This window comes from Lontra canadensis, unplaced genomic scaffold, assembly GCF_010015895.1.
Source record: "Lontra canadensis isolate GAN:19392208 unplaced genomic scaffold, GSC_riverotter_1.0 scaffold13, whole genome shotgun sequence".
NCBI classification, from domain to species: Eukaryota; Metazoa; Chordata; class Mammalia; order Carnivora; family Mustelidae; genus Lontra; species Lontra canadensis.
Window position 1 is genome coordinate 12,574,597 of NW_022631007.1, and position 26,326 is coordinate 12,600,922.

Sequence of the window (26,326 nt, forward strand, 5' to 3'; positions counted from 1 at the left end):
ACCGAAAGGATTTCTTGAAAAGCTGGATGCGAAACACAAAAGCACCGAGGGTGACCCCCAGGTGTTCTGGCCTGAGCAAGCAGAGGAATGGAGGTGCCACCACCGACTGACAAGGAGGGAAACGGAGGTGCGTGTGAGAGAGGACAGGGGTCACACAGCAGGGGGATGGCTATCAGACAACCAAGTAGGTCCCACAAGCAGAGCGCCAGGCCGAGGTCCAGTCTACGGGAGAGAAGAGTGCAGAGCAAACTGTGGGAGGGCGGGCTCTGCGGCGGGGGGAGACCGGGAGGAGCTGTGGTCCTCCTAAGCCAAGAGACAGAAGCGTTTCTAGGCTCAGAGAGGCACCGATCGCCTCAGAGGCCACAGAGAGCGGGAAGAGGACAACTGAGAACTGCTCATGAGACCCAGCCACATGGAGGGGAGTGAGTGTGCCCACATTGGCTTCAGAGCAGACAGACAGACACATCACTCCTCTGAAAAGTTCTGCGGCCTCCTTTCTCTGACATGAATAGCACCAAAAAGTTAAAAGCTAAATGAAAAACTAAAAATATTTATGGCAGGTAACAAGTAAAAAACAATACTTAAAAAATGTTTTGCCGTGGACAATTGCAAACACGTGCAGAGAGGGCGGTAAATGTGAGCCGTCGGCGCCCATCACCCAACCTCCATGACCGCCGCAGCCTCACCCATTTCCTGTCCCGCCCCCTGCCCTCCAGGGCCTCTGAGGCAAGAATGTCAGCTATCACATAATTTATTAATAGTTAATACTCATCTCTAAAAGATGAACATTTTTTTAAAAAACATAAGCCTCAAACAATTATGAAAAACTCAAGAAATCCTTAATAACAAATACCCAGTTGGTGGTCACATTCCTTTTTTTCTTTTAAAGTAATCTCCATGCCGGACATGGGGCTTGAACTCACAACTCCATATCAAGTCACACGCCCTACCGACTGAACCAGCTGGGCCCCCGCAGTCCCTTAGTTCTCTTACACTGTAACTAAGGTTTTCCTGGTTTGTAACAAGAGCCGAATAAGTGCACGCACCGCACCCGCTCCTCCTGTCTCCTGAGTCCCTTCAGGACCATGCAGACGGTGGCCTGAGCTGTGATGACACGTCCCCTCTGTCCCCTATGCTTCCTAGAAACTGATCCTCAGACCTGGGAGCTCAGGTCCACTGAGCCTTGTTTTGTGTTGGCAATGGTTACTCTTTTCGGATAGTTAGCAGTCTTTCAGGATCATTGTTCAGACCCATTAATTCATTAGGAGTTAAAATAGCTGACAGCCTAAAACTCTCTCATTTATCAGCTGATATGTATCTATAAAAACACCTTCTCATTACCTATACCTGCAATATAGCTTCCAAAAGAAAGACAGGATAAATGCTTGACCGTCTCCTTTCAGTTCCCCAGCATTCACTCTGTGTAACCAATGACGATGATCTTTTTAGGATCATTTATGAACTCGTGCAAAAGCCTCTTCAAGTTGGTTCCTGGCTTTCTCTGTGGACCCCCGCAATCTTTGCTGGCTTTACTGCTTCTGTCAGGGCAAAATGTTCCAGGCTCACTGACCTGTTCCTGACCTAGATACAGACCCAGCCGCCACTCCAAGAAGCCCTGATTCCTTCCAGTAGGAAACGGTATTTAACAACCACAACCACAATCTGGGTGCTGGGGTGCTTGCTCCCACCAGGTTGGTCACTGTGTCTGAGCTGTTTCAGGGGGCAGAGCTAGAAAAAATTTTAAAAGCAAACAACCAAGTTCATTCTGCCTCTTCTGATTCAAATTCAGGAGTACAGGCTCTACTCAACTATACCACTGTGTCTCTCCATTTTCCAACACTGAAAGTCGCAGTTATCTGTGACACTAACATAACTGTTACCCCATACGCACATGTGCTCACAGACACACACACACATTTGTGCCCAGGTGTGTGATTATGCACTTATATAACCTAAAAACACCAGTAGGAGATACGCCAAAATGTTAATATTAGCAGGATACAGGATAATGAGAAGTTTTCATTTTTCCTTTTAATCCATTTCTACAGAACCCAAATTTCTGTATTACCGATAACCAGAAAGAAAAAGATAATAATCTTATTTTAAAAATTTGGGTTTGTTCAAGTTCTCCAAACTACTTTTAGTGAATGGACAGAATTCTCTAAAGTATATTGTGGGAACCCTAGCCTTAGGACCTCAAAATCCGAACAGGGTTACCATGGCTCCCCATACCAAATGCCCACAGATCTCTCCCCACACCAGGAAAGAGTAAAATTACTTACATCTCCCACAGACATTGTTTCTTCTACTATGATCTCCATCTCTGTACCAGGCTGAACATCACTTCCCACAGTGAAAAACAGGAACAGCTAAGATCAATGAATGCAATTTAATCTAAATTCTTAAAATTCTACAAATGTATTACCTGCTTCCAAAAAAGAAATGCCAATGGTCCATGAAATTTTAATAAACATCTCCTACCATAAAAAAACAAAGACGCTGGTTAATTTAATGTTGCAATTTAAACAACAATTCTGATGACCCAGAAATGTAAGATGCTTCACGCCAGTGTTCTCACTCGCACAGGTGTTACATCATTGTTCTTCTCTCACAGATATTATTTATTCCACTGTGATCTTTGCTTCTTTCTTGGTCATTCCTCAAAGGGATCTGCTACAGGCTGTGAGCACAACCTGGGTTTTTGCTCTGGGTCATCTGGCTGTGATCTTATTTTCTGTCCAGCGAATCTGATCGCTTGTGAGCTCAGCTCCCGATAGCCCTCCCTTTCCTTTCGAACTCCATCTCACCTGTTGCGTTTTCCTACCAGCTTGTCATGCACTCCTACGTGGTCAAGTTCAGGGGAAGAATAGATTAGAGAGGAGGTAGCTGGGAAACTAATGAAGCGGATCCAGGAACCACAGGGATCCTGACAGGAGTCCAGCTTCCCTTGAAACAGAGTCTTACCAGGAAGGACACCGTGACTTTTGGATGGTAACGAAACTTTATTAAATAGGCAGGGCTTGGGCTTCTGGCAGAGGTTGACCTAATACTTTATACAGAAAACGAGGACTGATTAAAAACAAAGGCAGAGAGTAATTCAGTCCAGAATCAGTATACTCTATTTCACTAACTTTAAGATGCCGCTGGTTGTTTCTCATCACTTTCCGTGCCACTGAGAGAGAGAAACCGTGCCAGCTGCAGTCACAGATGCCACAGATGAAGAGGGACACCAGCCTTGCAGACGGCAAAATGCGGGGAAAAGGGGTGCTTTTAATTTATGAAACAGGGTGGTTTAAACAGGGTGGCCACTCAACTTTAAAGGTCCCCCTTAACCACAAAATTCTCACAGGAAAAGAACCTTTTGAGTATGCTCTGACACTAGTATTTTTGATTTAAACACAAAGGACTAGATGGTTCTTTGTATGCCTAACATACAAGGTGTCATTTAAGAAAGAAAAAAAAACTTCTAAGGAAAATGATTACTGGTGCAGTAGTTAAGGTGAGAATTATGAGATTAAGGACTTCTGATTCTGGGAAGGTTGGTTTCACTTTGTCAGGTGACCCCCCATTACCTGAGATGAGGTTGGTGCTTTTCCAGGACACAGTCCCAGGGAACTCCCCATCTTCAGTTCCGCTTCCTTCAAAGTGTAACTGTCTGGCACTACAAAGAATTTGGAGAACAGGATGAATGTTATTAATTCCTACCTCCAGGAATATACTGAAAACGTACACAAAATAATCCACTGAAGTCAGCCTTCCTTTCAAAATCAAGAACGTCGAGAAAGAAAGAACAGGAGACGCGCTCCATGCAAAATGATGACCTGCATTACGGCTCTGTTTGATTTTCCATTTCCACACTCTAGAATATATTCTTCCTCTCTGTACAACAAGGCTAAGGACTAAGAGGCGGCTACGAAGGTTCGAGATTCATACTTAATAAACATCAAAGAGCCACTGTTTGCATGGATTAAAAGCTAGATATTCCGAATTGATTCATGAGCGGTGGACCCGCCTCCTGCAACCTCAAAGCTGCTGTGGTGACCATCAGTTAACTAAATCTAATGATAGGAGGCGTCACAGAGGTGAGGACAGAGTCTATTCTGCAGCTGCTATCACAATAACATAAGCAGCGCAAACACTCTGACAGTGAACCTAGAAAGACGTAACTCAATCGAAATAACTGCCTAAAATGAGAATCGGCTCATCAGAAAAGGTGTTTTCCTTTCAAACAGAAGGGTTTGAATTTCTGGTTACGATTTTCCGTAATATGTGAAGGCTGCCCTGGGATGACAGTAAGTCCAGTAAGTTAGTTTCTAAAAGGAGATTGAAGGATATTAGGTGCCGGAAGCCATCTTTGAATAAGAAAGATTGATGGTGTGAGAGTATCCGTTTTTGAAGGCTACCATGAAGATTTACCTGGACAAAGAAGCTTCCCATTTCTGCCGATAGGTCTCAAACAGCTGTTCTCAGCTACAAATAAAAAGAAGCTGGTTAGTGCACTGGAACAACTAAAGAGAGATGCTCTACCGTGTTCATTAGGAAAGCTACAATGAACGACAAAACAAAAAACCCCCAAGTACTGGCAGTCTTCAGCTCGCACAGGAGCTCAGGGCCGCGAGAAGGCCGGGGAGTCCCTGTGAGGACATTGCCGCTGTCCGCGGACCTCTCGACATTGTTGTCACAACAGTTAAATCTCCCCAGTTATACATGTACAGTGAAATTTAAAAAATAGTAAAATTAATATTTACACTGCAAGTTAAAGCACTAGAAACATTGAGAATTTTTTTTTTCTTTTGGTAAAAAACATCAAGACTCGTTTACACAGGGCTTGCTTCTTGGTGCGGAGCTCACAATTCGGAGTGAGCATCTTTTCTATCCCTGAGTGAACTGTCATCCTCTAGGTTGGCTCTGCTTCCAGAATTTCCTATTTTGTGCTTTCAATCTCATGAAGGGTCTGCAGGGGGCTCCTTCGATGGGAAGGCTCCTGGCAGCATCACTTCTTCGCAGATACCATCATCCTTTCTGTCACAACCGCTTTCCTCACATCCCTTCATGTCCTCTGGCTGCGTATGTTGTCTCTCGAGTGACAGCAGTGCCAACGTTCCCACAGCCAGTGATTTCCTCTAGCCCTCTGTAGACTTTCTTTGCTGCGCCTTCATCTTCAGGAAGCGATTCGCTTAGCCGTGACAGCGAGACATCACATGGGCTTACCATGGGAGAAAGGGGACAGACCATTCCTTCTGCTGTGCTTAAACGAATACCAGACACTTCAGAGGGTGGTAATCGGTCCCTGATCCTGATGCACACCTGCTGTTTAAGTAGTGACATGCAGAACGGAGAGCCAGTAGCAAAGTTTGCACTTCTGCAATGACTCCGTTCGCGTCCAGTGTAGTGGACATTAGAACCATTCTGTTGGCTGGCTGACGTTATGTAATGAGCCCTGGTAACTGAAATTCGTGCAGACTGCCTCTGTGTGAAATAGGTCAGGTGATTTTTATGCTTATTAAATGGATTAGGGGCAGTGGGCGCTATTCTTGCAGGTGTGAAGATGCTGGCTTTTTGGGAAGGAGCACTCTGGGTTTTGAGTCACTTGCCAAAAGGAGAATGGTTTGGAGGGGGGCAAGAGTGAAAGAAGGGAGACCCGTTCCACAGGAAGATGATAAACTGTTCATTTTAATAAACTATACGCTTTTAATCAATTTGAGGTATAAGTTGCAATACAACACATCCTAAGTGTATGGAGTCTGATCTAAACACTGAGCAACCACCAGCAAATCCGAGATGGGATTTGCATCACCCCCCAAAATTCCCTCATGCTGCTCTGCAGGCAACCTCCCCCTGCTATCCAGTCTTCCATCCCCGTAACCAAAGCACGGGTTTTCTGTTCCAAAAATTTCACATAAATGGAGTCATGAGAGTATGTGCTCCTTTGTGTCCAGCTTCTGCTCTGCGCTCTGTTTGAGTCACCTGGGTTTTGCAGGGGGCGGCAGTTCGAAGCTCGTGTTGAGGACCGGCATCCTGTTAGGATGCAACACGATTTGCTCACCCATCCACTGGCATGTGGACTTTTGGACTGTAGCCACCTTTTCATTATGAATATTTACGGAAAGTATTTGTAAGGATGTGCTTTCATTTTTCTTGGGTAAGCACCGGGATGGGTAAGTGAATGTTTAAATTCCTAACAAGCAAGCTAGCTCTTCACCAAAGCGACTGGCATCTTGCACTCACAGCGGCAGCGCATGGGGGCTGCTGTGCGTCTTCGGTAAAGCTTGGTTTTGTGGGTCCTTTAACGCTAAGCGTCCCACTAGGTATGCAGCAGTTTCAGTGGGACAGCTAATCAGTTTCATAGCTAATGACACTAAGCATCTTTCCTGTGCTTATGGGTCACCCATAGGTAGGTGTTCTTCTGTAAAGTGTCTTCCCCATTTGGGCTGGGTTGTCTTCTTACAAGTATTTCTTTTATTATTATTATTTTTTATATAATCTGGATGCACATCTGTGTCAGACATGCCGTAAATTTTTTTTTCTCCCAGTTTGAGGCTCGCCTTTTTAAATACCCTTTGAAGTACAGAAGCTTTAAATTTTGATATTGCCCAATTTATTAGTTTTTTCCTTTTATGGTTTGTGCTGGAGTCCTAACTTAAAAAAAAAATCTCTTCCTTATGATAAAAGTATCAAAGATTTTTCTCATAAGTTCTCTCTTAGAAATTTTACAGAAATGGTTTTAACACTGATGTCTATGATCCATTCTGAATTAGTATTTTACATGATGTAAAGCAAAGTGAGAGGTTCATCTTTGCCTCTATGGAGAGCTAATTGGTCCTGCACCTTATGCTGGAAATACACTACTTTTCCCCATGGGACTACCTTGGCACTTCTGTTGAAAGTCAAGGGACTTGACTGCACCTATTTATTTATCTGCACCTATTTTGGGATTCCCAATGTAGTGCCACTGTCAGTATTTTAGGTTCAAAAACCATGTATAATCTCTATTGCGGAAAAGGAGCCGTTGAAAGTGTGAAAATGGTTCTCAGCTCAGCGACGGCACAGAAACATGTTACAGGCCTAGGGAGCTTGCTTGACCCTGCTCTATGTCTGCTCCTGTGCCAGGACCCACTGTCTGATCCTACAGCTTTAGAGTAAGTCTTGAAATCAAATAGTGTAACTCTTCCCACTTTATTTTCCTCTCCCCTCAAACAGTTAGGATACTCTAGGTTCTTTGCATTTCCTTGTGAGTCAGCTTGTCAGTCTCTCTCTGACACACACACATATACACACACACACACACACATATCCCTCTAGGATTCTGAGTGAGGGTGCTCTGAATCTACAAATGGATTTTGGGAGAATTTACCTCTTAACAATGTTGTGCTTTCTGATCCAAGAGCATGGTGCATCGTTCCACTTATTTACATGTTCTCTGACTTTTCACAGGGATATTTTCTTGTTGTCAGTGTATAGGTCCTGCACATAGGTCATTAAACTTATCCCCAAGTACTTCATGATATCTTATGCTATTATAAATGTTTTCCTAATTTCATTTCCCATTTTTTTTTGTTCCTAGTAAACATACAATGGATTTCTGTGTATTAATTTTGACTTCTTGTTAAACTCCCTAGTTCTGACAGTAAACACATCAACAGTATGCACCACCACTGCATTAGGAAAATCCATTAAACACACAATGAGAGTAATTCATACCCACTAGCATGGCTATAATCAACAGGACGGATACAAACACTGCAAGGATGTGGAGGAACTGCAATGCCAGCACGCTGCGAGTGGGGATGTAAATGGTTCAGCCACTCAGCAAAGTACAATGGCAGTTTCTTATAAAGGTAAACACAAATGTGCCATGTGATCCAGCAATTACAATCCTGCAGATCTATCCGAGAGAACTGAATACATGTCCACAAATGTGTATAAGCGTTATTCATAAAATCCCCAAACCAGAAACAATTCAAATGTCGATCAAGCGATGCATGAATAAACAAACTGTGACACATCCATACAGTGGAACATGGCCAGTGATAAAAAGGAACACATTTCTAAGTCATGGACGAACCTCAAAACTGGTACTCTAAGTGAAAGGTGTCAGACAAGAGGGAGAGCATATTACATGGTTTCCATTTACTTAACATGTCCAGAAACGTCTAGAGAGACAGAAAGTAGATAAGTGGCTATCGGGGCTTGGAACGCAAAAGGGGCACAAGGAATCTTTTTGGAGAAATGGAATGTTCTGGATTGTGCTCATGGCTGTACAACTCTGTATGTTTACTAATATCACTGACTCATACTCTGAATGGGTGTGTGATGGTCTATAAATTATACCTTAATAAAGCTGTTAAGAAAACCTAAAGCTGAGGGAAGAGTGGGTTTCAGATGTTGTATTCAGTATGACAGGAATTAAATGTGAAAACAATATACAAATAGATGTACCCCGATATATGGAAACACAGTATCAACAGAACAATGTGAATGCACAGGGAAGACACTCGAATCCGATATACTGGTTCCATCTGGGGAGGGAGAGAGCATAGGTCCCAGGAGGAAAACAGAGAGAATTTTAACTTTATTTCCAATGTTTCAAACAACAACAAAATGACAAAATGTTAACACTTATCCATGTGGGGTGGTAGGTACATGAATTTTCCCTAAATTATTTTTTTGTACTCTCATAATTTTTTGAGAGGTTTTTTTTTACTTATTTGAGAGAGTGAGTGAGAGAGTGGGAGGGAACAAAAGCCAGGGGAGAGGCAGAGGAGAAGCAGACTCCCCACTGAGCAGGGAGCCCAACGTGGGGCTCGATCCCAGGACCCAGAGATTATGACCTGAGTCGAAGGCAGACACTTAACCGACTGAGCCACCCAGGCGTCCCCATACTCCCACATTTTTTCAACCAGAAATCAAACAAAACTGAATTAAACCAGAAAAACCAGAAAGCAAATGTAAATGATTACCTAGTTCCTTCATTAATTTTAATTCCTTTATGGCTTTGATTCGAATATCAAACACCACCTAAAACAGAGAAAGCAACTAGTGACTCTGTATGCGTGAGAACAACGGGAGGGGAGGGTGCGGAGGCCGCCAGTGTATGCGTACACAGCTCAGCTGACTTACCAGTTACTGGACAGAAGTTTCTGCCTACTGGAAAAAGATTTTTTTTCCATCTTGGATATTCATTTCCTCTCCTCTACCAAGTTAAAAGCAAATACTGGGACCTTAATAGTGAAGGCTTTACCAAACCGATGGTAACCAGAACAGAAAGACGGAAAGTTAAAGAAACCAGTCTAGCTAACAAAGGCAAAAAGCTGAAAACCCATATTAACCTTTCTTACAAGAGCAAACAAAAGAAAATACAGTTAATCATATTTCTTTAGGTTAAAAATGATAAAATTAAAAAAAAAAGATAAATTCAGGGCCAACGAACTTAAAAAAAAAATCAAAATGGACAATACTAATCCAAGGGAACTATTTAAAATTTTTGTTTAAATTACTTTTGGATTGCTTTCTTCCTTTTCTTTTTAGTTTAGGCTAACTGCCTCTAGGGATTGAAGCAGGAAATTTAGGGATGAAAGTGATGTCGGCCATCATGACCTAGACCCTCCCAGCAGTTCCCCACAGCACCCCAAGAAGGAACGAGGACTGGAGTAACCAGGACTTCACCAAAACCTCCCACTTAGGGTCGGGGGTGGGGGGCAAGTCTGCCAAGCTCCAGAGTGCTGGCTTTATACTGTCCCCTCTCCTGTGCCAACAGATACTAATGCACCTTAAGAAATTATAATATTTATAGAAAACATTCTAAAAGGTTTCTTTTGATCTTCTAGGAAAAAAACCCAAACTTTATGAATTGACACCACATGAATATAAAGAGACGTTTGCAGGAATGATGTTTAAGGAAACCAGGGTCAATGTCTTCAAGTGGAAAATGGAAGGACTCTATTTTTAAGAGCAGGTGGCTTTAGATAATAGTACAGAGTATGATGTAGAACAATTTCAGGTAAGCTTAAAAAAACAAGCACCAAAAAACAACACAACACAAAAACAAAACATATATGCCTGGTTTAAAAAATAAGAGACAAGACTGTGGGAAAATAGCGTTTTATATTTTTCAAAGCTAGGGGATTCCATGAACTAATTAAATAGGTAAATCCTACATTCTAATGTAGCTTTGGATGGAAAAAAGGCACATATTTTCTTGAAACATGTCAAGGGCTAATATAGGTAAATGAGTGGTAATCAAATATTAATAAAATATTGATTTCCTCCCCCAACATATTTTTTTTTTTTAAAGTTAAACTCTACGCCCAACGTGGGGCCTGAACTTATGACACTGAGATCAAGAGCTGTGTGCTCTACTGACTGAGCCAGCCAGGTGCCCCCAAAAGTTGATTTCTTAAGCTCTAGAAACCCACTGAGACAAGCGTTCTGGAAGATTTCAGGTACTGCCTTTTAAATCAAACACTGTTAAACTAGAAAACTGTCCACCAGACTTGGAACTATAATCTACTCACTGTGTTCATAGTTGCTGATATTTTTACTTGCTTCTCTTCGGATTCTAATTCGCATAGATTTTGAACCTGGAGCCAACTGATCTCACTCACACCAGTGAGCCACTTCCCTTGTGTGAGGAGCGCACTGTGGGAACAAAGACATTTAAGACACGTGTCTTTACACAGCGCTTCTACGGATCAGAAAATTAATACCGTTCCTTTGCTTCCAAAATTCTGCATGTGTCCTTTGATGTGATGAATGAAAGGTGACCAAGGTCTACGAAGCTGGCTTTAAGAAAGTTACCTCTTTAGGGCAGTGCTAGGCAGCTGGGCATGGAGTCTATTTCTATTCCAAGTATGCTCTGACTTATACAAATAATCTGTTACCATGTTTTTTTGTCTTGTTTTTTGTGTTGCCACATTTTTCAAAGAGAAGTGTTGTCGCGGAATAGTCTGCTGCTAACTTCGGCCTGCCCAGTGGACTCACGAGGCGAGCTTGCAGAGTACTGATGCCAGAAGCCTGCCCAGAGGATTTAGATCCAGCGTCATACTAACAGGACAGCCATGCAGGTGTACAGACAGACACTGCATAAAGGCCACCTTTAAGGGGTATATCATTCCCATCATACGTGCTGTATATTTTTATGTTTATTATAGTTTTATTTTATGACAGCAGATGGCCTACGAGAACAAGTAGTTCTAACAAGTCTTGTTCTAACAAAATTTTCCTACACATAGTAGGTAAAGGCTCTCGAGGAAGGCATGGCTTTCTAATTCACACGGAGGTGCTGAATCGTGGGCAGAAGTCCTCCTGGGAGTGCGTATCGGAAACACAATTCTACTCTTTATCTCAGCTGTCCCACGCTGGGGCTGCCCCTTGAGCTGGCAGTCCTAAGGTCAGCAAAGTTTTAAGCACAAAGATGTTCCCTGAAGACTACCCTGATTGTGGCGAAGGACTGGATGAGGACAGTGACAACTACACCCCACCTTTAACTATGTGCGAATGCTCCATAGGCACTGAACTCCCAACCCTCAGGCTCTGGGAAGCTAGCACTGGTTTTTACCCTCATTTTGCAGAAGAAGAAACTGAGCAGAAGGAGAGGAGGTGACTTGCACACAATCACACTGTCAGGACACGACAAAGCTGGCAACAAGTCCAGGTGGCCCAGTCCTCACCCCTGCACACACTGCCTCGTGCATCTGGAAAGCTACAATGTCAACACTGACAGCGGCACAGCCGCACAGCGAGGCTCGTGTAGAGTCTGTAGACACGGGGCGGGGGAAGCAGGCTCTAACTGCCCGTGAAATAACCATTAGTAAGCTTAAAAAGAAAAAAACCTTCAGAACAAAAAAACCAATTACTTGAGCTCAGGGCAACAGGAAGGCGGATGGTGAATGCCAGGCACGGACGTTGCTTCGGGCCTCCTGTCTTCACTTCTGTACTTCCCAAGTCCTAATACATGCGGTGCGACTTTTTTTTTTTTTTTTTTTTAATTTAATTTCGGGGGGAGCAGAGGGAGAAAGCAGAGAGAATCTTAAGCAGGCTCCAAGCCCAGCACAGAGCCTGATGTGAGGCTTGATCCCACAACTCTGAGATCACAACTGAGCCAAAATCAAGGGTCAGATGCTTAACTGAGCCATGTGGGCACCCTGTGTATTACTTCTTATAAAGGGACGTATAATAAACTTTTAAATTAAAGAGACCAAGTGCAGAAATATATGCCTGGAAAACAATCTGCCTCTGTGTCACAGCCACCGTCAGTGACAATATGGAGACTGACTGATCGAGCAGGGAACGAATTGTTATTCGCAAACTCAAGTCTTCAACATATGGAAACCGGGGGTTTACAGGGCAGTGCACACTGACTACAGAAATGCAGCATAACAGACGTGGACAACAAAACGGAGACGGGCGGCACTTCTGGGCTTCCAGTGGGACTCACAGGAACCAAGAGAGCGTGCGTCCCCACGCACCTGCCCTCTCTGGGAAGCTGGGAGGGTCTCAAGACTCAGAAAAAGGATTACAATGAAAACCTGAATTGCCTTATGGGAGTCTTGTGACAAAACAGACACACTTAGCTGGATCTTAATATCCTCCTCATGAAAAGATTCAGGAACTTTCTTTGTGAGAATGTGCCTTCAGTTTTGTAGTAAGTGCTAACTGGAATTCATTTGACAAGACCTTGCTTTACAAACAACTCATCTAGATTATATCTCATCTATATCTACGTCATTTGGTCATCTTATTTACCAACAAATAAAAATTTTGAAAAATCAACATTATAATATCACCTTCCTCCAAGCTGCCTAACTCAGAACACTCCTGTAAACAAACATATCCAGGACACAATGTTTAGAAACAAGAGGAAACTACTGAACTATTATCAGTATTAAGATAAAGCTTTCAAGTTCCAAGAGACAGAACTATCATTTAAATAACTTAAAAAGGAATTCTCTTATGTTTCAGCAGGGTACCTGTTATCATCTCTAGAATCCTGAATGAGAAGCGAGCTGTGGTTCCCGAGGCCCAGCTCTCTGAAAGTCTTCTTCAGGTCCGCCCTGGGAATGGCGACCCAGTTCTCTTCCTCGGCAGGGTCAGTGGCGTTGATGAAGAGGACACCCATGGGCACTGCCAGGGTGGTGAGCACCTCGCCCATTTGTGCATTGGACGGAAAGACATGTGGAGACTCTATCAACTGCTGACACTTGTCCCCCTCACTGCCTGTTGCTAGATGAAGAACATTTATGAGCAGAGGTTCACAGTCGTTCCCGGTTGAAATCTGGATGCCACCAACCTACAATAATACCAAGACAACCATTAGTACAGTTTCTATTTGTCAAAATCAAGTCAACATAATCACACAGTAAGACTACTCTCTCTCTCTCTTTTTTTTTTAAGATTTTATTTGTCAGAGAGAAGGAGCACGCACAAACAGGCAGAGTAGCAGGCAGAGAGAGAAACAGGCTCCCTGCTGAGCAAGGAGCCCAATGCGGGACTCCATCCCAGAACCCTGGGATCATGACCTGAGCTGAAGGCAGGCGCCTAATGACTGAGCCACCCAGGCGTCCCTAAAAGGCTACTCTTAAAAGGTGCCTGGGTGTTTGGTGGGTTAAAGTGACTGCCTTCGGCTCAGGTCATGATCCTGGAGTCCTGGGATCAAATCCCACAGCAGGCTCCCTGCTCATCAGGGAGTCTGGTTCTGCCTCTGACTGCCCCCCACCACCAATGCTCTCTCTTAATAAATAAATAAAATCTTAAAAGAAATACTCCTCTTAGAGAATTTTTTTTTTTTTTAAGTGAAAGGTCTTGTACTTTAGATTTTCCTTTGAAAGTTTCTCTTAGCCATCTTTTATTTTCTAGGAGAGCAAGGTGCAGTGGAGACAGAGACGCAGGAGTCCTCAGCAATAATAATAAAGACTTGGCGGGGGGGGGTGGGCGGAGCAGAAAGAAAAATGCTTTGGAAATATAGAGATGGACCAATGACAGACCACAGAGTGGGTAAGATGCTGCTCACTCCTTTCCTGACTTGGAGAAGCCCCTCTGCTCCTGCAGGTCACATCCCTAACTCAGGGCAGCTACCTGCCCCCTCCTGAACGCCCTCAGGGAGCAAGCACAGAACCCACTGCTGCCCGTGTTAGTGGGATTATTTACAACAGGACAGCCTGAAGGACTGACTGATTATGTGCCTTCATATGAGCACCTGGCATTGCAGAAGCGCTTGGCAAATATCTCCTTAGCAAACGACTAACACTGACTGTACCTAAAACTTGTCAGACATTTCAGATATCTTCTAGCATCTAGTTACCTTTGTAGATGCTGAAGGAAGTTTTCTTACAAGACACTTAAAAAAATCGAAAACCATCAAAGTAGCTCTTCAATCCGTGCTTACCTCCACCCCATTCCATACAAAGAGGTCTTCCCCGTCCACAATCTCCATTTCCCACAGTGTCAGGTCATCTCCTAAAACATGAGCTCATCAGTGAGACCATTTGTCACAATCACCAAAAACAATTTAAAGAAAGAGCTGAGACACTTAAATATTTGTTTGAAAAAGCATTTTCACCAAGGAAACTTAAGAAAAAGGCGGTAATTACATTTATTATCTTGGCATTATTTAGGATTATTTTTATCTTTATGCTTTTCACCATAGTCTTTAGGGTTTTTTTCCACCTTGTGTAAGCATCTCCCTATGTTGTTACAGAAGCTCTGCGAGCACGAGAGCAGTGGAGACGCTGACCGAACCCGACACTGTGTGCGGGAGGGAGGCTCGGCCAGCATGTGGCCCCAGACCCAGCACCAATCTGCTGTCTGTCCTGTGTACTGCGTCCCCATGCTTCAGTTTTCTTGTTTAGGAAATGTAGGTAAAGAATTTTGTGAAAATCAAAAGAGATAATTTATATAAAACTTATCTCTGGATTTGGTACAGTGAAGTCCCAAATATACATCACTACAGCTGCTATTATTATTGTTTTGTTCTTAATCACGGGTAGTAAATATTTTTAAAAGCTCTCCAAGAACTTCTATTTGTTTTACTACAAAATCTGAAGCTGTTGGGGCACCTGGGTGGCTCAGTTGTTAAGCGTCTGCCTTTGGCTCAGGTCGTAATCCCAGGGTCCTGGGATCGAGCCCCACATCGGGCTCCCTGCTCAGTGGGAAGCCTGCATCTCCCTCTCCCACTCCCCTGGCTTGTGTTCCCACTCTTGCTGTGTCTCTCTCTGTCAAATAGATAAATAAAATCTTAAAAAGAAACAACACAAAAACAACAACAAAAAACAAAATCTGGGGGCGCCTGGGTGGCTCAGTGGCTTAAAGCCTCTGCCTTTGGCTCAGGTCATGATCCCAGAGTCCTGGGATCAAGCCCTGCATCGGGCTCTCTGCGCGGCAGGGAGCCTGCTTCTTCCTCTCTCTCTGCCTGCCTCTCTGCCTGCTTGTAATCTCTGTCTGTTAAATAAATAAATAAATAAATAAATAATCTTAAAAAACAAAATCTGAAGCTGAGATTGGGAGAAAAAAAAAATTAAGCCATATAAACACAATGTTAATGGTTTGAACCATTTTGCTAAAAAAAAAAAAAAATCTGTGGTAATACAAACACAATTTCATAGCCTTTTATTATTTTTTATTTTTTACAAGATTTATTTGTTTGAGAGAAAAAGAGAGTTGGGGGGGGCAGGGGAGAGTCTTAAGCAGACTCCCTATTGAGCATGGAGCCTGACATGGGGCTCGATCTCACCCTCTTGAGATTATGACCAGGGCTGAAACCCAGAGTTGGATGCTTCAACCAACTGCACCACTCAGGCGATCCCACAGCCTTTTAAAAAGATTGTTTTGTTGGAGAGGTAGCCTTAATTTCAAAAAACAGAAAATATTTCTGTGTTAGCAAAATTCACACATTATAGAAATCAAATAAATTATCTGAAGACTGACCATGTGATGACAGCCTAGGTAAGAAAGTAGTAGGGAGGGGGAGAGACTGGCCAAGAGCAGAAGAGCACGGATGAGCCCACGAAATACAAATATAGGAAATGAGTCGCAGTGTTTTAATATTTATCTTACCGTCAAGCGTCTGGTAAACGTGAAGTCCTGCTGGTACAAACTTTGCCACACTAAGAACCATATCACCTTCCCAAAATTCTAACAGCTACAGAATATTAAGAAAAGAGAACAATGAGAAGGAACATAAATATCACATTTCTAGGTAAAAGAACACCACCGAACTATTTTTCATATGTTTGGATGACACGGGGAGCTAGCAAATGAGTATGCCCACCCCACCCCACACCAAAGAAGACATCACTGGTTGCTAAGATCGCCAAATCCAGAAACGGTCGATCTTAGCCACCAGTGACTGGAGAGCGCTGGTGTGCACGATGAGCAGTGAGCACTAGAACAGCTGTACTGAACTGACGGGAAGATCACTTTCATCAGAAGGCAAACTGAGCAGCACGCCAGCCCAGAGATCTTTGTCCAAAAGAGCAAAAAGCATTTGTTTAATTAGCATCGTTCAGGGAAAAGCAGCACGGATGCTAGCACACATCAAAATTTTTGCTATCTGAAAGGAATGTTTTCCACCATAAATTCAAAAAAGAGGCGTTACCGGTTTCCATATGATCATGGATTGTTTTTTTAAATTTCTAGATTAAAGACTCCGGGGACCAGTCATCTTACCAGAGGAACATCACCCATAAATTCAGTCCCATTTCGTCTCTCTCCACAACAGCACATGGTAGTTCTCTTAAAAAGGAATCTCCTGGGGCGCCTGGGTGGCTCAGCCACTCTGGGTCCTGCGATCGAGCCCCATGTGGGGCTCCCTGCTCAGCGGGGAGTCTGCTTCTCTCTCTGCCCCTACCCCTGCTCAAGTGTTCCCTCTATCTCAAATAAATAAATAAAATCTTAAAAAATAATTCCTCTTTACAAATGATTAGTTAACTGCATCAATCTTGTAGCCTCCCACCAGGCACCTACTTCTAGGATAACAGAGATGTACACTTCAAACACCAGAAAGCAGACTGGAGTGAATCTAAAACCTATGAAAATGAGTAGGTAGGTCTTTTCCATTTTAAAGGTCCCCTAGACAAGGCAGCTCCCCAAGACCACATATACTAACACTGCCGGACTGGCTCAGGGATGAACTTTTTTTTTTTTTTTTTAATTATTTATTTATTTATTTGACAGAGAGAGAGAGAGAGAGAGAGATCACAAGTAGGCAGAGAGGCAGGCAGAGGTGGCGGGGGGGAAGCAGGCTCCCTGCTTAGCAGAGAGCCCGATGCGGGGCTCGATCCCAGGACCCTAGGATCATGACCTGAGCTGAAGGCAGAGGCTTTAACCCACTGAGCCACCCAGGCGCCCCAGGGATGAACTTTTAATGCAAAAGTTCAGAAACATTAGGAAATTTCAGAAATCCTATTACCAATCCAACCCTGAAATATCATTCAAGTGAACTAAAGTTAACAAAGAAACTAGCCTGCTTTGCTTTTACAAGAGAAAAATTAAAGAAAGCTAATAATTTGGGGGCTTGATAAGTTTTCCAGAAAATTCATTTATTTCTGCAAAAATAAAAGCACCCCCCCCTTTAAAGATTTATTTTAGAGAGAAAGCCTGAGCAAACGAGCACACACTAGAGGAAGGGGTAGAGGGAGAGGGAGAGAGAAAATCTCAAGCAGATGCCCCGTTAAGCATGGAGCTTGACTCACGGCTCGATCTCACAACCCTGAGATCATGACCTGAGCTGAAATCAAGAGCCAGATGCTTAACTGAATGTGCCCCCCAAGTGCCCCTAAGACTACATTTTCTATTTCCCTTTTCCTTGATCAGGAAGTAGTGAGAAGTGAAAAAGTGTGATGAAAAGGAAGGAAAGAGTAAGGAAACCAGGGCTGAGGCCTAGTTCTACCACAACCAGAAGGCTGACTGTGGGCAAGCCACTAGATCTCTCTAAATCACAAGTTTCTCACCTTTAAAATGGGGTTAGCTTACCTTCAGGTTACCCTGAGATTAAAGAACCAAAGGACATAACTTATAGGAAGGCACTATAAGTAAAATGAATAGCACTGCTGTCCTAAAAACACAACTGGATCAATTACTTGGGAGATAAGGATTTATAACAATCCTTGTTTCACTGCACAACAGAAGGTGTTTTCCTTCCCTGAAAAATTTTAGTAATAAATGCTATCCTATACTTAGGAAAGGGAGAAACATTAGTTGCTTTTGTTTAGTTCTTGGTTTTAGGCAACATGCCTTTTTTTTTTTTTTTTTAAGATGATTTTATTTATTTGAGAGAGAGAGAAAGAGAGAGGGAAACCGTGCATGAGTGGAGGGAAGGGCAGAGGGAGAAGCAGACTCCCTGCTGAGCTGGGAGCCCGATGTGTGGCTCAATCCTGGGACCCTGGGATCATGACCTGAGCTGAAGGCAGATGCTTAAGTGACAGTGCCACCCAGTACCCCAACAACATGCTTATCTTTATCTTTTTACTCCTTTCCAAAAAAAAAAAAAAAAAAAAAGAAACAGCTTTTTACTTTTTCTCTCCCACAAATAAAATGTACCAGGCTTGATTCTCCCCTGAAAGCCTGCTGGCTGGACAGTGCGGGCCTCGCCTGTGCAGAAGGAAAAGACGTACAAGTACAGAGAGAACATCTGGCTCGACCCTCGGAAAGTGGGAGATGTAGAATTTTCTTAAGTGCTTTGCAAAATAAATAGTTGAATCCTAAATGGGATTTTTGAAAAGGAGAAACCAGCTTGAGATGGACCTTAATGTCTAAATTAAGAGGAATCAAGGCTAAATTACCTGAAATATTGACTGTCGAAGATCTCCTAAAGTTTTTCTTTTATCAAAGGTTAAATCCCACACACTTTCTGCTTGAGAGACGACTGGGTGCAGAGCCCCACTGAAGAAATGATAATGAGGGCCCAGGTGGAGATGTAACTCTAAATTATTGCTTGTAGAATCCCATTCTGCCCTTTAAAGAGGCATAAAAAAAATACATAAATGCTCTGTTTTTGTAACACAGTTTCATCCCAAACCAACTATACTTGATTTACAATAAATTCTCTGTTCTAAGTAACTATTATTAATGTCCTTTTCTTCCATGTGCCAAAATTTACACATTTTAGTTTCTCAGTGAATAGCAAAATTTCAGCTCTGCCAGCATGAATTCCAAGGAAAATAAATTTTAGTATACACCATACAGTATTACTCTAAGTATTGAAACTCGAACTCTTCTAACGCTGAGAATATAGTTCTAAATATGCTAAGAGCCTTTTCCTGTAATTGTGGCAAATGGTCTTCCGTAGGCTCTCCTGGAAAATATTCCAAGTGGGTCTCATGACCCTCCAGCCCACTGTCCCCGGTCGAGTAGACCGCAAGTGGCAGCTCGCCTCTGAATCTTCCGGGCGGCCTTGGAGCCGGTGCCCGACCCTTCTGCCCCAGGCAGTCTGGCCCAGGGAGAGCTGGATGAGGCCACCGCCTCTGCTCCAAAACTCCCGACACAATCCTGTTCGTGTGGTCAAAGACAGCACTAGCTCTTCTGAGGCCGCATTAGAAAGCTTAGTGCTGGCTGGCAGAACCCCTGCGGCTGTGGTTGTGAACACCCACTGCCGGTCCGCACCCACTCACGAAGGTTATTTTTCCTGTTTAAGATATTTTACCCTACTTCTTATATTTTTAATGTCTTAATTTCCTTTGATAGTGGTTTGCCATTCAATCTACCTGCTGCTTCTTTGGCCCAGTTTTAAGCCAATGATTAAAATACTGAACACATCCTAGCTACATAATCAGCCAGCCACATGGGTCCACAAGGAGGACTCGAGAACATGCACTTCCCTAACCGAGCACCCCCACCGACCGCGGCAGAGAGCAAATGAGGACACAGTTCTTCAGGGGCCAAGATGAGACCGCAAAAGAGAAGATGAAATCAGCGAGTCCTCACAAACCAGGCCCGTGATAACCCATTACAGGTGTCTGCTCGGACGGACACGAAGCCTGGTAGTTTGCAGAATCCATATTTCCTCCTCTCACCCGCCTCTGGTCTTCTGTCACTGAGTGCTGGGTCCCCACAACTACTTAATTTACGAGGGGTGACTTTCACTCAGGCTCTCTCTACACCTCGGGAATCACCTGACGGGCCAGGATACAATTCACTTAATGTCCTGCGTGTTCACCGATTTCTCCAGACTTCTGAGGCTTCACCCCTACTCAGCAATGGCCATTTATGTGACATCGTTTCATTCACTCTTACAGATAAAGATGATTTCAAAGTAAGATAAGTAAGATACTCTGCCTACAAAAATTCGGCAGCTACACAGACACAGGCATTGATTAGTTGGCTTTGTTTCCTTTTTAATTTTCCTGATGAAGACTTAAGACCTAAATGAGATCCTCATTCTCTAGGAAAAAACCATTCAAACTCTAAAAGTAAATTAAGATTACCTTTTTATTTGCAGTTCAATGTTGGCTGTGTCCATTTCACTCAGCAAATGACATGGAACCCTGTATCTTGGATTAGCTTGAGCTGTGAACAGAACGCTTCATTAACATGGGCTGATTAAATGGAATCTGGCGGCTGGGACTCTGGCAAGGATGCGTGGGGAGCTGGAAAGCCTCTACTAACTACCTTTGTGAATGCTAACTTCCTGTGGACCTGTCTTCTCATGTGAAACATGAAAACACTGGAACAAATGGAAGATAAACAGCTTTTTATGCCATGCTAAAAGGATTCCATTTCTTCAATTCTCTTCAAGCATACTTTTTAAAAAGAACACCCACTATTTTCTTCCAGATAACAAATGTAGTAATTGCCACCATAAAAATTCTGGAAATTACTTTTACAATATAGAAGATATCTTATAGCTATTACTGTAATCCCATTCCCAAGAGATACTGCTAAGACCTATTGTATGTACTTGTGGTCTTCCTTATAAACCTACACAATGTGTCTGTACACACACATGTACCTACACACACGTGCACACACTTAATTTAAAGTGACTGGGATCGTATTTGACAAATCTGTAACACGCTTTTCACTTCAGATTTGTGTTTCTCCAAAGTTTTAAATGATTGCATAGTAGTTCATTCTACAAATACCATAATTAATCTAGCCAATCTTTTTCTGGTAGGTATTTAAGGTGATTTCTAGTCCTTATTATAAAATAATGGGAGTAACAAACACCTTTGAACATGAATATCTATATACAGCTCTGATTATTTCAAGACAGATTTGCAGAAGAATTACTGGTTTAAGGTTTTCAAATACATATGATCAACTGGTTATAGGACTGTATGCCTACCAGCTGTAGAGGAAGTGCCAACTGATAAGAACAAGTAACAAAAAACTTTTAACTTGGTAGGGAAAAAGTGGCATCTCATTGCTGTTTCAATTCCTACATTTTAAAATTATTTTTTATTTATTTAGCTTTTTTATTAACATTTAATGTATTATTTGCCCCAGGGGTACAGGTCTGTGAATCATTAGGCTTACACGTTTCACAGCACTCACCATAGCACATACCCTCCCCAATGTCAATTCCTATTTTTTTAAATTATGATTTGGGTTGATTCTATTTATTTATTTATTTATTTATTTTGGAGAGAGAGAAACCATGAGCAGGGACTGGGAGAAGAGAAAGAGGGACAGGCAGATTCCCCACTGAGCAGGGAGCCACATGCAGGGCTCCATCCCGACCCCGGGATCATGACCTGAGCCAAAAGCAGATGTTTAGCCAGACTGAGCCACCCAGGTGCCCGATTCTTTTTTTTTCCTCCAGTTTATTGGTTGTTCCTATTTCTTCCTTTGTACATTGCTTATTTATATCATTTTCCCAATTTTCTACTAAGCACAATGGAATATATGTAAAAGCACTTGGCAGATGGGAAATAAATTTGTCATTTATTTAGCTGTTTTCCATTAGGCCTGTCATTTGCCTTTTTTATTGTTTAAGGTTTATAACACTTTTCCTTAATTTTTCTTTCTTTGCTTTTAAGCTTAGAAAGGTCTTCTCTACCTTAATATTGGAAAATATATTTTATACATTTTAAGGTTTCCTTTTAACATACACATTAAAGGAACTCAAATTTCATTCAAGCGATGATTATAGTCACTTGATTACACTGACTCCTAATTCAAGTGACTGGCTGTTAACCAGCTTCCCCTCTCTGTATCTTGAGTAATTCCCTCTCCTCCTGTTCATCTGAAAAGTCACCTTACCACAGATTAAAATCTTCGAAAGACCTGGGCGGATTTCTGGGCTGGCTCTACACCAGCGCTGTGTCCCTTTCTGTGTGAGCACTGCACTCTCTTAGCTGCTGAAGCTCTACAAGCAGGTTTTACTGATGGAGTCAATGCCCTTCAGCAGGCCCTTCTTCAGTCTTGGTGACGTTCACCTCTCTAGATGGATTTTAGAATCACTTTGCCAAGTTCTGTCCCTTTATCCCCAGGAACAGTCCATCAAGATTTCTGCCAGACCTTGATTCAATTCCTAAGCTAACTGGAAAACTACCATTCAGTGCATAGCCAAAACATAACTCATACTAAAATCCAATTCATTCTTTTTGTGTTAATATATATTTCTGTAACTGTGGATTCTGCTTTAGAATATTTTTACCAGAGCCACAACTACATTCTTCCCCTGTCAGAAAAATAAAGCCTAGAATTTCTCGTTAAACAGAATAATTATGTAACTGTTTTAGAACCAGAAAGTTAATTTCCTTTGACTCACATGCAAATTAGTAACTTCTCTCTTCTTACTTTTTATAAAAATGATTACTATTCTCATTTTCTAAGAACAATGTCCTAATTTGTAACTACAGAGATCCCTCTATCTAAGGAACTTCCCTTCTTAGGATTTTCTACTTCTGAGTAGACTTTGGGAAGTGACCAAAGTCTTACATACTGATTCATCTCAGTGGTTTCAATAAAAAAATTTATCATTGAGGGTCTCAGTGTCTAGCCTCCCTGCTATGAGCTGTGTTAGAAGGTTTAACAAAGAACGCTTTGAATTTATTTCAACTGCTCATAAAACACATTAGTTACCTTGAAGGAAAGGAAAAAAGAGTGCAATAAAAGGCCACTTACAACTTGAAGGCGACAGACACACGGCCAAATGACAGAGCCAAAACTAAGCATAGGGCAATTGTACGCAGGTTGGTCCACCCAACAAGACACCATCATGCAGTTCGAGAAAAACCAATTCTGAACACTAACTATGGTCTCATATCATTAGAGGGGGAAAAATAAAATAGAAATATATAATTATAAAATGACAGATTGTTGGATTTCTTTTGGCATAATGTATTTCTTACTATTAGCCTGAAAATATTTAAAAATGTTCCAAGAGCACATTTTCTCTTTAAAAAGGTAAAAATTAAAATAGCATTCAATATTTATCTTCTAACATCAACAACTTGAACAAATAGGAACATTTCTCTTTCCATACCTTCTGGGGGCCTCTGCAACTGGGATTTCCGATAAAACAACATGTAGGCACTTTCTTTACCCTGAAACTGCCGTTCAATATCTTTTTCCTTGATTGGTTGGACTTTGGAATCATTTATATCAAACCAGTGGGGACAGGAGGTTTTATCATTTAATCCTGGGGATTCTGAAGTAAATGTCTTGAAAATGTGTTGATCATTTCTTTGGAAATCAGACTCAGCCTGGAGAGAACCATTCTTCAATAGACTGACTGTACTTTCATCTGAACTGAGTAGAAATATCTGGGAATGAAGCTGTAAGAACTATACAGAGACAAAAAACAAATACTAGGTTAATAAAAAAATTTTTTTTTAATTGGACACAATAAAAAAACTACATCTTCCTTTCTGTGACTAGATTTTGAACTTTATTTTTGCCCTAGCCAGCTGGAAGGGAAAAAAAAATCCATCTGAGTCATGATTAAAACATTTAATAAAAATCAGGGTCCTCTCTGTTAAACAGTCACATCAAGGGAGGAAGCTGCCATGCCACAATCTAAAACATAGGTTACTTCTGCCTAGTAACACCATTCTTAAAAAGTACTTTACTAAAGCAGATTAGGTAGAACAAACACTTTTGAGATGTTTAAAGCAATCTAAACGAAGCACAAAGGCAATCCCACAGTGAAGCACTCCAGAAGAGAATTTTAAAACTAGTGACTCAGACAATCTGTTGGAATGAAGTCATAATTATAAGCCTGCATTGTCACGTAACATTAACTAAACCAAATGCTGTCTGTCCAAGGAAGTGGACAGGTTAGCTCAGGAAACCAAAGCGCAGAAAGCTTAGGTCTTAATCCAAAAGACTATTTCTCAAGTTCTAGCCAAAGGATTAGGAAGAAAAAAGCATCTTTCCTCATTGCCTACCCCCACTTTCCATCTCTACTCTTCTCTCACTCCCTGACCCCTGTGGCCTTACATCTCCTCTTCTCTCAGCATGAACTCACTTTATACAGGAAACCACTTGGGAGGCATGTGCAACATCTGCTTAGCCCATCAATCAATATGGAAAGGTGACTTTCTGATTTTCCACTTGGATGGAAATAATGTATAGTAGTACCAACACTCTAATCAAAGTATTGTTTTACCACAGACAGATGGAAACAGGTCTATGACCAAAAGAATATATTGCTAATACTGTGTATAGAAGATGGTAAAACAGTGTTGCAGCTAATTTTTTAGGTACAATCAAATAGTGATAATCAGAGAGTAGCCATTTTTTCCCTTTGTTTGAGAAGTGACAGTTAATTCTTTTTAGCCTCAAGCTTCAGCAGAGTCTGGTCCCAATAATGTCAGAGAACTTTTACTGGTCTACCTTTTCTGATAAGAAATTATAAACTCCAGACAAAATAATGAAAACAAGTGTTTGGAGAATAACCAGAAACAGGCTTAAGCAGAGGGGACATAATCCTTCAAGAGTAGACATAATCCTTCAAAACTAGGTGAGTTTTACATGAAGCCACTGGTTCCCACTTTATAGCAGTGCATGGTAGGAGAGTTCAAGCAAAGGGCAGGAGTCTTACTGAGCTGAGGAAACAGAATTTGAAAATGCCAGAGAGGCTAGAAAGCGAAAGACAAAGAGTTGCATTAAAGAGCCTAGAATCTATACCAAATCCCCCTCAAATCCTTGGCTGACTCCTGACTGGAACATGGATGGCCCAAGACACAAGAAACCCCACAGAAAGCAACAGCTGGTGGAGTCACGATTGGAACAGAGATTTTAGCAGAGATTTCTGGGTAGACAGAACACGGAATGGAAGTTCTGATGAGATAGAGACATCTGACAAATACCTGAGGCTTTCTGTTGAAATCCTAGAAGGGCCGTGCCTTAGGCCAAGAGCTGGTACGCTTGTAAAGCGCCAGATAAAAGGCAAACTTTTGAGGACCTTATGTAGGGACATATATAACTTTAAAAAAATAACCACTTAAAAGTGTGAAGCTAGTTCTCAGCTCAGGGGCAGCAGGTCATATTTGCCCTCAGGCCACCGTTTGCTAAACTCTGCCTTCAAAGGAAGAACCATGCATTTCCCACGGGACTAAGAGCTAAACTGCAGTAGATTCACCCTACAAAGCCCAAAATGAAGCTTCCACTGGATCAAGGTTTCAATAACCTGTTAGAGCATAATGCAAAACTCTTTAAAGAAAACCATTAAAAAAAAAAAAAAAAAAAAAAAAGAACCACCATATAATCCACTGTGTCCGGTAGGCAATGTAAGATTAAATGACACACAAACAGGACAGTGTGATTCAATATTCAAGAGAGGATACAGTCAATTCATAAGGGAAATAAAGTTAACAGAAAGAGCCCCAGAAATAATCCAGATATTATGACAGTGAACAGCTATTAAAAATATTTAATTTTATGACTTAATAAAGCTAATAGTATCTTCAAAAATTAATCTATAGGAAAGGATGAACAGAGTGGGTTCAGATAGGGAATTTCAGCGGAGAAATGGGATACTCTCAATTAGAGCTAAGTGGAAATTCCAAAGCTGGCAACCACAATATCTAAATGAAAAGTTCACTAGCTGGGCTTAATGGAAGACTGGATATCGCCAAAGAAAGAACCAATGAACTTGAAGATGGCGCAATGTAAACTAACCAAGCTGAAGGAGAGGTAAAAATTAGAAAAAGAAAAAAATCTCAGTTACTTAAGATCTGTGAGGAAATCCTGAATGGTCTAATTTTTTTTTTTTTAAGATTTTATTTATTTGACAGATCACAAGTAGGCAGAGAGGCAGACAGAGAGAGAAGGGGGGGAAGCAGGCTCACTGCTGAGCAGAGAGCCCGATGTGGGGCTCGATCCCAGGACCCCGGGATCATGACCTGAGCCAAAGGCAGAGGCTTAACACGCTGAGCCACCCAGG

The 26,326-nt window shown here is 42.0% G+C and overlaps 1 protein-coding gene across 8 annotated transcripts in view; it reads right to left on the reverse strand.

The window, feature by feature from the left end:
* USP40 (ubiquitin specific peptidase 40) overlaps window positions 1-26,326 on the reverse strand; it is a 74,553-nt gene that overhangs the window by 20,480 nt on the left and 27,747 nt on the right. For all 8 annotated transcript variants that reach the window (XM_032857530.1, XM_032857531.1, XM_032857529.1 and 5 more), the window contains 11 exons: window positions 23,423-23,723; window positions 20,418-20,499; window positions 18,777-18,948; window positions 16,051-16,135; window positions 14,384-14,454; window positions 12,969-13,288; window positions 10,515-10,638; window positions 8,961-9,018; window positions 4,417-4,470; window positions 3,573-3,661; window positions 2,283-2,369 (listed from right to left, as the gene is read on the reverse strand). In XM_032857530.1, coding sequence (XP_032713421.1) covers window positions 2,283-2,369; window positions 3,573-3,661; window positions 4,417-4,470; window positions 8,961-9,018; window positions 10,515-10,638; window positions 12,969-13,288; window positions 14,384-14,454; window positions 16,051-16,135; window positions 18,777-18,948; window positions 20,418-20,499; window positions 23,423-23,723 — 1,443 coding nt within the window. The remainder of the gene's footprint in view (window positions 1-2,282; window positions 2,370-3,572; window positions 3,662-4,416; window positions 4,471-8,960; window positions 9,019-10,514; window positions 10,639-12,968; window positions 13,289-14,383; window positions 14,455-16,050; window positions 16,136-18,776; window positions 18,949-20,417; window positions 20,500-23,422; window positions 23,724-26,326) is intronic.